The sequence below is a fragment of the Halichoeres trimaculatus genome, unplaced genomic scaffold (assembly GCF_033239565.1).
Source record: "Halichoeres trimaculatus isolate MK-OKI-2021-1 unplaced genomic scaffold, fHalTri1.1 fHalTri1_scaffold_18, whole genome shotgun sequence".
Classification (NCBI taxonomy): Eukaryota; Metazoa; Chordata; class Actinopteri; order Labriformes; family Labridae; genus Halichoeres; species Halichoeres trimaculatus.
In genome coordinates, this window is record NW_027437196.1 from 31,370,857 (window position 1) to 31,383,568 (window position 12,712).

At 42.1% G+C, this 12,712-nt stretch overlaps 1 protein-coding gene across 1 annotated transcript; it reads right to left on the reverse strand.

Moving 5' to 3' along the window:
• Positions 1-9,548: 9,548 nt before the first annotated feature.
• LOC141807717 (uncharacterized) lies at positions 9,549-11,065 on the reverse strand. The gene is made up of 4 exons (XM_074693893.1): positions 10,770-11,065; positions 10,342-10,435; positions 10,188-10,272; positions 9,549-10,076 (listed from the first exon to the last, which is right to left on the reverse strand). The coding sequence occupies exons 1-4, from the start codon at positions 10,834-10,836 to the stop codon at positions 9,606-9,608; spliced, it is 717 nt and encodes a 238-aa protein (XP_074549994.1). The 5' UTR covers positions 10,837-11,065; the 3' UTR covers positions 9,549-9,605.
• Between the last annotated feature and the right edge of the window lie 1,647 nt (positions 11,066-12,712).

Consider the following 12,712-nt stretch of genomic DNA (forward strand, 5'->3'; position numbering starts at 1 on the left):
TTTCTTCTTAGAGAAGAAGAAACAATGTAGTGTAAAATCTATAAATAATCTTTGTACAACTCCATTCAAAGTGAAAAGCTACAAAAATGATTTCTTTCCTGCCTTAAAAAAACTTGTGGTAATACATGATAAGTGAGCTCTTTAATGCTGGTCAATGAACACATCCAAAACTAAGAGTCATCCATTGACTGTCTTGCATACAATCCCACTCACCTTCTCCATTTCTTCCAGTTAAATTAGAGAAGTTATATTCTGTAATTTGGTTGGAACAACAACTTATTTTAGGCTATGCTAAAAATGCAACTTGAAATGCCAACTGAGCTCGAAAGACAGAGGGGAAGTTGTGCCATCTGCTCAGGCAGAGGAGACCTCGCTGACCTATAATCACAGAGGCGCATGTATGCAGTTATACTGCATATTTAGCTTGTCTTCTCTGTCCTGATAGCTGGTCACTTGTGGTCAGACCAAACTCATGCAACAGTGACATGAAGTTAAGGAGAAGCTAAAAAGTAACAGCAAGAAACAAACATGCATTTATACATAGTTGCTAAATGAAAAACAACCATCCTATTAACCAAAAAAAAAAGGAGATTAAACACAAGGGGCCACTTACTAATCACAAGTATCGATGGAATGCTTTCTTTTGAAGACAAACATCACTTTCACTTCATAAGTTCATTTCCATGTCTTAAGACACTGGTATTCTCAATATCTGTTTACAATGAGAGGAATCCTCTTTAAAAAGCTGCTAAGACAAGTTACACAACAGAAAAGACATGACAGGGCTTACCTTTCTCTTTCAGTATGTCGTGATGAATGCCACAGTGAGGAGAAAGTGGATAGAGTGAAGCCCTAACTTGGTGGTGACAGTCCTCCCTCTGGTTGGCAGAAGGAGTGGTGGGAGTGTCGGGAAGCATGCACAAATTGTGGCTATACCTTCACCACAGAATAGGACACTGAGTGACTGAGTGGAGACACACACTCACTCACTCTCTCTCTCACACACACACACACACACAAACACACACACACACACACACACACACACACACACACACACACACACACACACACACACAAAGTATGAACAGCACACATGAACATACTTCATTGCTTGTTTTTATGAGTGCCTGTAATTTCTGGTTTTATCTAACACCAGCAATCCATTTGGTAGTAGACTGAAGCATGTACATCGGGAGAGTTTTAAACGTTTTTCTTTTGTTTTGGTCTGGTTTGAGTTCTTTTGGTCATGTTTTGGCATATAGAGACACAGCAATTCCATGTTAGACTGCAAAAAAGTGGCTATTATCCAGTATTTAATAAAGGCATCATGGGTGAAATGTCACCAACAGGAGAGCTGTGGTTTAACAGCCAGCACGTGTTCTCATGCTAAAGTATAGGGGTTAAATCAAATTACAGATTGCAGTGCCCTGTAGTGACAGACCCAAGACCATCTGCTGTATGTGTGGGTTCCCTTTGATTATCTCTGTATGAAATGAGTTTACAATTACCAACTCAAAAGTAATCAAAGCAACGTCTATGCACAGCACTCATTTCTTTATGTTTTAGAATAACTCTGTTAAAGGAATGCTGTTGTTGGATGAAGTGTCTTTTTTTTGCCCTCTACTCAGGCATGTCCAAAGTCAGGCCCGAAGTTCCATTTCATCTTGCAATGTATTAATTATGTCACTGCTACCAATCATGTTTTAAATCATGTTTACATTTACATCTTATGTCAGGGTCACAAACCAAACCAAAGTCTATCTGTAAGATCTCACTAAACTCCATCTGGAATGTGCAAAGGCTGCTGGTCTGAAGCTAAAGCTCTGTACATTCAGCAGAACTCAACAGCTCTTCAGCTGACGTCTTTAAAAATTTTGATTAATCGGGATGTGAAAATGTGAGACTACAAAAAAAACACATCAGAAAACACAAGCAGATTAAAGTTAGAAATGGGGCAGATTAAATCTGTTCAGAAAGAAGTAATCAGAAATACAGGTACATCTCAAAAAAATAAAATATCATAAAAAAGTTTAATATTTTTTATCACTTATTTCAGAATGTGAATCCCATATATTACATAGATTCATTACAGATACAATAAAGCATTACAAACATTTATTCCTTGAAATTTTGATAATTGTGTCTTATAGATAATGAAAAACAAAAATGCAGTGTATCAGAAAATTAGAATATTGTGAAAAAGTTCTCCTGTAAAGTTATGGGGCTCTAATTTTGTGGCGCAGCGCAGGGGGCGCAAGCCTGGCGCAGCCTGCACAGTGCTAATTTCGTGCGGCGCACCGCAGTGCGCTGCCAATTTGACAATTTGGTAGACCGTCTGCGCAGAGGTGGGTGTTACCGCGCGCCACAGGGAGTTGACGGCGCACCAAGGGGAAGTGTCAGCAGATTCATGTTGGCGCAGTGACAATTTCGTGCCAAAAAAGTGCGTTGAAAGCTCACCAGCTCCAACCTGGTCTATCATCGGCACAAGGCGGAGCACACCCCACGCAGCTGTAATTTGGTGACAGGCGCACATGTGCTCACATGTCATCAAAGCCTCAGAGGTAGGTTTCCAGAGTGTCAGGCACATTTTGATGCAGTAAACAATCACAGCAATAACTATTTAATGTAACTGTCTGAACCAGCATATACATTTATATCTTTATTAACTGTCCTGTCACATCTGATGTCAGATTAAAGCCGTTTGTCATAATGGAAGTTAACCTGACGGCAGCTGGAAGTTTGATGCACATCTTACAATGAAACAATAAACAGCCTTAACATCTGATACTGAGTATATCTGGTTCTCTCATTTCATTTAATTCAAAGAAAATAGGGAGAGAAAAGACGAAGAAAAAAAGAGACAAAATAAATGTATGTCACTCAGGATTTACCCGTGATTTCCCATATTTCTCTGTTTTAGTCTTTATTTTTAACGTGATCTAAAAAGATGGAGTACATTATTGTAAGGAGGATGAGGTGGAGACACTGGGAGAGTATACAGTATATCACCAAAGGCTCTGCTTGGAGATGACAAACCAGGAGTGCAGGTGGATCAAAAGTATTCTGAATGGATAAGCCAGCTGTGTAACTGTCTCTTCATTTTGTACTCCTATAAATGACCAAGGAACAGATTAAATCTGTCCCGGGAGCTGGCCCACAGGGTGACGCGCGTCGTGTCCTCCGATGCGCCCCGCTGTCCATTGACCTGCTGCAGGCACAGCGGCTCTGACCGTCTCCTCTACCAGCACTCTCTCCCAGGTGCTGGAGATCACTCAGACCAATCAGACGCTGCGCCTCAGTCGCAGGGCATTTAAAGGCGAGGAGAAGCGCTCATTTGATTGGTGAAAACAGCGCTCGGCTGTGTTAAACCCACTCACGGCTTTTCTCCTCTCTCTCTGCCATTTGCGCGGAGGGAGGCGTGGATGCCCAGCTCTGCGCTCATGTGAGCCTGTACTGCCCCTCTCTTGGCACTACAGGAAACTTGCAAAGTGCGCCGGTCACGCCCTGTGCGCACGGCGAAGGCCGGCGCAGGGCAGGTGCGCCTGTAATCTGTAATAAATCTGTATACTGTATGGGTTTCACATTCTGAAATGAGTGATGAAATATATTTAACTTGGGTGTAGGCTCCTCCTGGTGGGCTTATGTATAACAAAATAAATGATAAAGCTTTCTGTAGGGGTTAGATTTAAAAGCTGGGGCATTTTAGGGGATAAATAATCCTCAAAAGAAGAGTGATATTTATTCCAACACAGAGTAGACTGACAGAGATGACAGAGCAATATACATTGAACACTGAAGTATCGTTGCCCTCTAGTGGAGCACAGAGTAAAACACCACCCCTGAACTTAACTGACTTTTATATTGGATTTGTTGCTTCTTTTCTGGACTCAAAATGTAAATGGAAGAACCTGGCAAAAGCAGCAATGATCATTCAAAAAAAAAAAAGAGTGCTCCTTTATGATGGACGAGGATGAGGGCAATTGTCAATAGTGTTCAGTTTATTAAGCTGAGGACTGTGTTTCTCCTTTTCATGCTGCAGATCATCTGAAAGTAATTCTCTGGGTGATTATGCCTTGTGTTGTCTAAGTGATTGGCAGTGCAATCTGCCACACTAGGGTAATTTCAGCGATTATCATTATCCTTTTGGGTCAAATAAAAAACCCACACTTTTTTCAAGAAAAATACTCATGGTCCCTGAAGATAAGATAAGATAAGATAAGATAAGATAAGATAAGATAAGATAAGATAACTGTGATGACCCCTGTTGCTGGTCGTCTTTGACTAGCAGTTGTTACTGTGTCTTTCGAGGTGCTGGGGTGATTTGGAGCACCTGGGCTCATTGCTCTACCCAGCATAAAAGGGGGCATTTCTTGCTCTTCCCCCCTTCCTTTTTCTCTTCTGTTTTGCCTAGGCCAGGAGCTGGAGTTACCTGTTGTTTTAGTTTGGATTTGGTTAACGCACTCTTCAACACCGCATACACTTTACTTTACTGATTTCATACACCCAATACTTTTTGGTATAGTTTAGTTTTCTGTTTGTATTTTGAAATGAATTAATCGTTACTTTTCGTAAATTCCTGTGTGTAATACTGTCAGTGATTTAAGTTATCACAGCGTTAGAGATTAGATTAACAAAAATGCAAGGCAGAGAAAAATTGATGATCTAGTTGGGAACTTCCATCAATCAGAAAATGCACAGAAAAGGTTTGAGGGGCTTGAAGAGAAAACCAAACGCTACTGCTGTGCCACCATTCAAACAATAAAGTAGAGGTGAACACATGAGATCCTGTGTAGCGCGCACATCAAACAAGACATACCAAAATCATGCCTGTACCGTTAATTTCATAAATTGGGTTTGGTGGGTGTTGTATCTTTAATTCAATATTGTTCAGTCTGAATACTAGGATGACATTTTTTGCAGTGATTTCTCTTGTAAGCACATGCTGCCATCTTGTGGTCACAATGTAAAGGTTTGTTATTTATTCACGTTTTAGTTCCAAGTACCTTAAAGACAGCACAACTTGCTGATATTGTATTCTGAAGCAAATGAAAATATTGTGAGCTTTAATTAGTAAGTTTCTCACTAAAAAGCAACAACCCCTTCATGTTTTTAGAAGCCATAGCTGAGTTTCTACTCTACAGAGTGAACTAGCACATCAACTCAACAGCAACAACTCGTTCAAAAAGTATTACTTAAAGCTATGTGATATGAGCTTAAAAGGAATAATGTGTTAATTAGATACTTATCACAACAAAAAGAACATTACAGTTTAATGCATAAAAGTCTTTGTAGAGCAAAAAAAAACACCACGACATGATTCAATTGGCGAACCGTGAGTACTACAGCTAGGCCTTCACCTCAGCCCTCACAGCCCAGAAAAGAAATAATCGCGGAAAAAAGTAGTTAACAAAAAAACATTTTCATTGAATAAATAAAATAAAAATAAAAAAGAGGCTTTACATAAAACAATGACTAACATTATTAAGTGAGTTTACAAAACTTACTTAAATAACCTAAAATGATGAAGAAAATGTCTTTAGTTTTTATCTTTGTCAATCTGTGTCATACATAAACTCGTTACTTTTACCCATCGAGAGTACTGGCAGGCTGCCAACACTCCTGAATAAGGAGGGAGTCTCCCATTTTTAAACCCCTTCTCTGGCTGTTCTCCTGGCTTGTGATTTCTCCTGATTGTCCCCCCACTTAAAGCATGCTCTTGTGATCGATAATATTTTTTGAAAGTGAATCAAGTCCCGTACTTGGGCGTTATATCGAAAACTCAAAAACCATCCACCCCCTCTCTCTTAGTTGGTTTGATCCAAAGACGCTGCAGGAGACCTCAGAGACAGAGACAGATAACTGTGCTGCACTTGTTGATGAAGAGTTGACCAGAGCCTCAGCGGTTTTCTATCTTTCTTTTTTGGTGTCAACATGACATGTCGTGAGTTAAACTAACGTAGCTCTGCTCTAACGCAGCATCCTCTTCAATCAGGAGAGTTTAGAGCAGCAGGAATCATATAGTGAGAAGGCTGACTCTAAAATAGTGAAACCTGTGTCGTTATGAAGTTCTGTCTGTCTCTGGTGTGTGATGTGCATACGCGCTGTGTGTATACGCGATAGCGCTCTCTCTGTAGAACAGGAGAGTGTTCAGGTGGAGGAGACTGACTGAGCCAGTGAAAGAGAGGAAGAATTCAAACCACAATGTCTTACACAGTGCCCATGATAGATTAAGTATTAAGACATATCCACTCGCACTCGCACGACCAGATAAATTTTTACTCGCACACGCTGAAAAAATGCTAACAAGCTAGCCACAACTTCGTTCTCGCCTTCTGCCATTCCTTTCACCGCTCTCACCACTCTGCCCACTGTTCGGACTTCACGAAGGCCTATGCTCTTCTGTTTTTGTCCCGCCCCCCAAAAAAATCAAATCGTGATTGGTCAATTTTCCTGTCTCTCTCCAAACTAAAACACGGGCTGTTTCCCAAAGTCAAGGCATCTTGCCTTGCCTTGCCTTGGAAGGCACTGCCTCCGAAGCCACTTCCTTCCAATCCAAGGCAAGTGTCCTGCCTCTGCTCAAAAGGAATGCTAATGGAACAGCCTACAAAGGCATCCAGAAACGTAAGCCCGCCCCTTTCTGACGCTATTTAAACCCCCGCCCACCCGGAGAAAGTCCTGTCAATAATAGCAGGTAAGATGGATCAGGCCGAGGCAACTGCTGTTTGCATGTTGTTTGTGCATGCAATACAAGAAATGGAGGAGGAAATCGCAGACGAGCATCGGTGCCAAGACGCCCGACGACGGCGCCGCATGCTTTGTCGGCGTAATCGCCAGATGCGCTCAGTGCAGGTAACTCTGAAGCCACACAGTCCTGAAGTAGGATGTAACTGTGTCAATTAAACCTGTCCCAAATTAAATACTCACTGTTTTCATTTGCGTGATGTTGTGCCAAACATTTTCACATCCCAGCAAATGTTAATTTACTCTCATGTACATTCAATTGAGGGACTAGTGAAATGCAATATAGAAATCAGCTTGTGTAAAGCCCAGCTTTACAAAAGCTGTGGTAGTGGTTGTTCACCTACCTCATGTGCATATAATGCATATAATGGACATGTGGTAGGTGAACTCCCCACATGTGACATTATATTGGACAAATGACCTCTATGTAATCAATAAATCAATCAATCTTTATTTATAAAGCGCTTTTCATACAGAAATGCTACTCAGTGTGCTTTACATATTCAGAACAATCTCCCTACTGCCAGCCAGCCCCCCCCCCCCCCCCCCCCCCCATTTCCCCTAAATTTACAAACATGTATGTATTATATCTCAGGAACCAAAAGTATCACTGCTTACATTCATGAGAATTACAATAATAACAAACCGCCTTTGTTTCCAACAGAGTCGAGTTTACTGTGAGGTAAGCCTCACAGTACCTGTACTGCAGCGCTTCTGTCGGGGGGAGGACACCGTACCAGACTTTCGTCTGTCCCGAGCTGCCATCCACACCCTGATGCAAGTGCTGCAATTGGAGAGGCAGCATGGTTGGGGCCCGACCCTGGAGACACTTGTGTTCCTGTTCTGGTTGGCCAGCGGTTCAGCCTACAGGATTGTCTCCAGGGTCTTTAAAATGCCTCTCTCCACTGTGCACAGGGTGGTCCATAGGATGGCAGATGAGGTGGTCGGTGTTCTTCCCCGGTTCATATCCCTCCCCAACCCCCTGGAAGTCCAGGTTGTGGGTGACGGATTCGGACAGCTGGCCCATCACCCAGCCTTTTCCAAGACGGCTGGGGCAATTGATGGATGCCACATCCGAATTCGTTGTCCAGGTGGCCCTGATGGTCAGGATTACATCAACCGGTAATTTTACTATTGTAATGTAACAGTCTTGATCTTTTTTATGCAGTATTGACACCTTTTGTCCTTTCATAGGAAGCTGTTTCCATCCATTGTCCTCCAGGCAGTGTGTGACCATCAGGGCCGGTTCCTGGACATATTTGTGGGGTACCCAGGCAGCGTGCATGATGCACGCATCCTGAGAAACAGTCCCATCTATCTTCGAGGAAATTACCCACCCCCAGGGTTTTTCCTCGTTGGAGATGGTGGCTATCCATGTCTTCAGGACCCCCTGGCCCTTATTACTCCATATAAGCGGCCAGTGAGAGGCATGGTAGAGCAAAGGTTCAACCATCATCATTCCAGGGCGCGCTCTATCATTGAGCGTGCCTTTGGGATGATGAAAGCCCGCTTCAGGTGCATCTTTTTAGAAGCACTTGAAGTACATGTGCAGTTTGTCCCAAAGGTAAATATCCACTAATCACTGGTGATGATTTTAACAATATGTGACTATGGCATTGTTTAAACATAGCACAATAGCACTGCAGTTACAGGGTCACTTGTCTGTGCTTTCTGCTCAGGTGGTGGCATGTTGTGCAGTACTGCACAACATTTGTCTGGGAGTTGGGGACAGACTGCAGGAACCGTTTGAGGAGGCAGGAGAGGAAGAAGATGGGGACGTGCAGCAACTACCCGGAGAGGCAGCTGGTGGGGCTGCACTCAGACAGGCTGTTGCTGGACATGTGTCAGCTCTGCAGCAACAGCCTGTCGACCATGACTATTGTCAGGTACTGTGCATACAATGTCTTTCATGTGGATTTTTATGGATGTGTATGCTTTACTAATTGGTATATTGTTTTTATGTCTTGCAGACATGACCGAGGATTAATTTGTTTATATATTTTTTTTGCTTATCTTTGGGTGACATTTTGGTTTCTGACATTTTTGTTATAATAAATTAAGCTACACAAGACGTATTGTGTATGTTTAATATGAACTAAAGTAAGGTTCATTGTAGCAGCATTTTTTTTCCTGCAGAAATGAAGAAGTATGTTAATCTATGTTCATCAGATCTACACATTAGTTTTATGCTGCTTCTTTGTGCATTGCACACATCAAATCTCAATCCCCATCTTAATAATGCATTATTTCCAATGCACATCACTGTTCAGCATCTGCCATTACTCTCAATTTTATGCCAATATGTCTCCCAACTACGCTACATATAACTATAATTCAGTCAAGTAAAGTGCATTTGGGTTCCCAGTTCTTACATGCCAACTACATCACCTCGTACCATCAGGCATTGGGAATGCCTATCTGCATCCCAATTGACTGTAAAGTGTTACCCTACTATACATGAAAAGTACTGTAGACTTTGCATGGAACTATTATACATCACCAGTCACATAAAAGCATGGCGATCTAATCAGTTTTGGATATGCTATTTGTGCAGTCATCTTTCCTTGTGGTCAGTAAAAATTGTGCAATACAGTTTGCCACAATTACCATCTTTCCTCTATGCTCTTACAATAATTTTAATTTATTGTACCACCATGACTACAGAAGGTATTGTTCATTTTTGCCATAAAAAATGTAGCACATACCAATTGTAAATAAGGCTTTATTCATGAAAATATAAATAAAAGTGCCCTTCAAAAAGGCTGCCTTGTTGGCCATTAAAATGATGTCCAAACATAAATTTCTAAACAAAATCAAATACAAAACATAAATATTAATAGAAAAATATAGGACCTAACTAATCACTCTTTGTGTTTTAAGGTGTCAATTAATTTTTCTAACAGGGGGGCATAGCGGTCAGCCCGCTCCCTCCGCTGCTGCTCGCGTTGGGCCTCCATCTCCCTCTGCTCTTTGATGTCCTGTCTGTACAGCTCAATTAAAGGGTCCATTTTGCCTCTTTTTGGCCTTTTGCTATATTCGCCTTCTTCCTCCTCATCATCATCTTCTTCATGCTCCTCCACTCCACGCCGCTGGCAGGTGGCAGAGGAGCTGGCCGAGGAGCTGGCAGAGGAGCTGGCCGAGGAGCTGGCCGAGGAGCTGGCCGAGGAGGTGCTTGGCCCTTCTTCACCCTCCTGGATGGAAGCCACCAGGCTGAGCGGCTTAATAGCAGCAGTCTGGCCTAGGACTTCATCCATGAGGGTGAAGAAGGGCCAAGTAGCTGCCGTTGCGCTGCCGTCCTCTGTCCCCTGGCCCGTTTTAGGGCGCTTGCATTCCTGATGTAAGGAAAGGAGATCATGTATTGAAAGTACTGACAGAATGAATGCATGTCCAGAAAGTTGACTTCACATGTACATTTTCCCACATATGAAATGTCATGTACCTACCCTGTACTTTGTTTTTAGGTTGTCCCATTTTTTCCTTGCCTGGGAGGGGGTTACATGGGTCAGGCCCATTCGGTACAAAATAAATCTGTGTGATGATATGAAAAAAGATAAGTGGTGAACATAATCAAATGGGAACATACTGAATATGGCTCACCTGTAGCCTTCTGCGGCTGTGTCTCGCGCCCCTGTGAAAAGGTTGCTGTTCGAGGCACGAAGTCGAATAAATTGCTCTGTTAAGTCTTTCGTCCCTGTACAAGGAAAATATTTGTTATATTTTTTACCATCAGATTCCTGTCACAAATGTTTATGTAATTGGAGTTACATTGTCTCACATAACATGTGTTGCACTGTGGACAGTGCTTGGAAAGTTTATACAAACGTGGGAGCACACCGTATACTCAAGCAGCTACTAATATTGTCGTGGCTTGCCACTTTTGTAAACTTTTTGCTTTTTTATTCTCACATCATTGACACTCTGCAGGTGCAGCTTCTCAGTAATTAGTTACGTGAGTGACACACAAAAGAGTTAAGTGTTGGACATGGTATAAGTTGTTATTTTCAGAGGTGTATTTTGTTACTTACATTTGAATTGGAATGTACCACGCGCCTCCGCTGGAGCGTCTACCTGTGGTGCGTCTTTTCCTTCCATTGTTTAATTTTTTTTTTTAGATTCACGCGTTGCATGGTGGGTATTTATAGCCAGGGCAAGGCAGCGAAGGATACACCTGTGTATCCTCGGTTAATTAGCCACATGCTAACCAAACGGAGGACATATGCCTCCGGAGGACATGAACATTGGAACAGCACTTGGGCAGCGACTGATGATGTGGATGCCTGCCCACGCCCACCCCACGCCCACATCAGACCAAGGCAAGGCAAGGTACCTTGGCTTTGGGAAACAGCCACAGCCTGGCCTTCATGAAGTCCTAACCACTAAACGAGCCAGCAAACTGTGCTCTGATAGAGATAACATGTTTCAAGACAGTAACCCTTTCATTGCTGAAGTGAGCTTTGCAGTACACTTAATTTTAAAACTTACATGATGTATTAAATGTATTTTATTCAACTAAATGAGAAATTATATATAGAGAGATATATGATACAAATATTTTTTGGTCCAGATTTTTTTTAAGGCCTTCTCTGAAGGCCTAGAAGTCCCTGAAGGTTCCCCACTGTTAGACTTACACTTCTACTGTATTAAAACTTATACTCGTATTTTAGTGTACGTTTTACTTCTTCCTGCCGCAAAGCTCTGATACTTAGTATGTCTTAATCCAAGAATGGAAAAAGTCAAGTCATTGTGCTTACATTGTGCATTTAATTTAGCAGAATAGAAATGTTTTTCACTTCACTCATTTGCTTTTAGGTATTACTCCTGTTACAAAGTTACGTTTGAGATAGTGCTGGTGTTTCAAAGTTTACAGTAAATAGTATGCACGCTCAATCTCACTCGGTTCTCAGTTGGAGATTCTATTTTGTTTTTCATTTTTTACAAGCAAATGGGCACTTTTTCTTCACCATTTTTAACAAAGAGAAACTTGATTTTAGAAAGCCTATTACATTACATTTTACATACAAATGTGCACTTGTGTGGGAGGCTACTATGAGACACACGTGAAACACATTGAGGAAAGATCCTGCATGAAACGTCCATACACATAATGATTTGTTTATCTATATGCTGAATAAAACCATTTAAACGTTTTTTGTGCCTGCTTCCTGGTAAGGTAGGTTACAATGAAAAGTAATCTTAATAGTAATAATAATACTTCTAATAAAAGCCCACTCAGAGCTGCTGAGTGTAGTCTTCTGTACTGAATACCGTGAAATACCAAATAAACGCCGGGTTCCAATTAAACGCCAGGTTCCAAATAAACACCGGGTGTAGCAGCATGTTTAGCAAAATAGACGCCCGTTGCCTGGGGTATGGTAAGTTACTCGGTGCAGCCTACGAGCCGCAGTCAATTTCTTTTGTTTTTTTTCATTCCACGGTCGTAGTTACAGAACACACATGCAAACGCTGAGCTCACAACTGCCAGTTGACTCTTGAAAACTGATTTTTGTAAAAGAAACATAATCAGACTGCACCTTATTAGTAGTGGTGCAACGGATCATGATTGATCTGTGATCTGTTAGGATCGACGTAATCAGTTCGGCACCCACATGACCCTACAGCAGTGTTTTTTGTGCAGCAGAACCCCAGAGCGCTCGCATCAAACACCCCCTCCCTGCTTGTCTGCTCGTCTGCCGTCTGCTCATATGCCCCGTCTGAGTGCAGACTCAGACGGGCCCATATTTTACTTGACCCAAAACACAAATAAACGGACTCCCACGGAAAAAATCTGATATCGGTCTGCATTCACGCTTTATTTAGAGAATTTTCAGCGCGTTACTTTCACACAAAAACACCGCTAAATAATGATCCTACTCTTCAACGCTCACGTCGACAATGACAGTGAGACCTGGAGGGGCGTGATTGGAAGGAACGGCCCCCCCGATCTGAACCCGAGTGGTGTTTTTTGTTT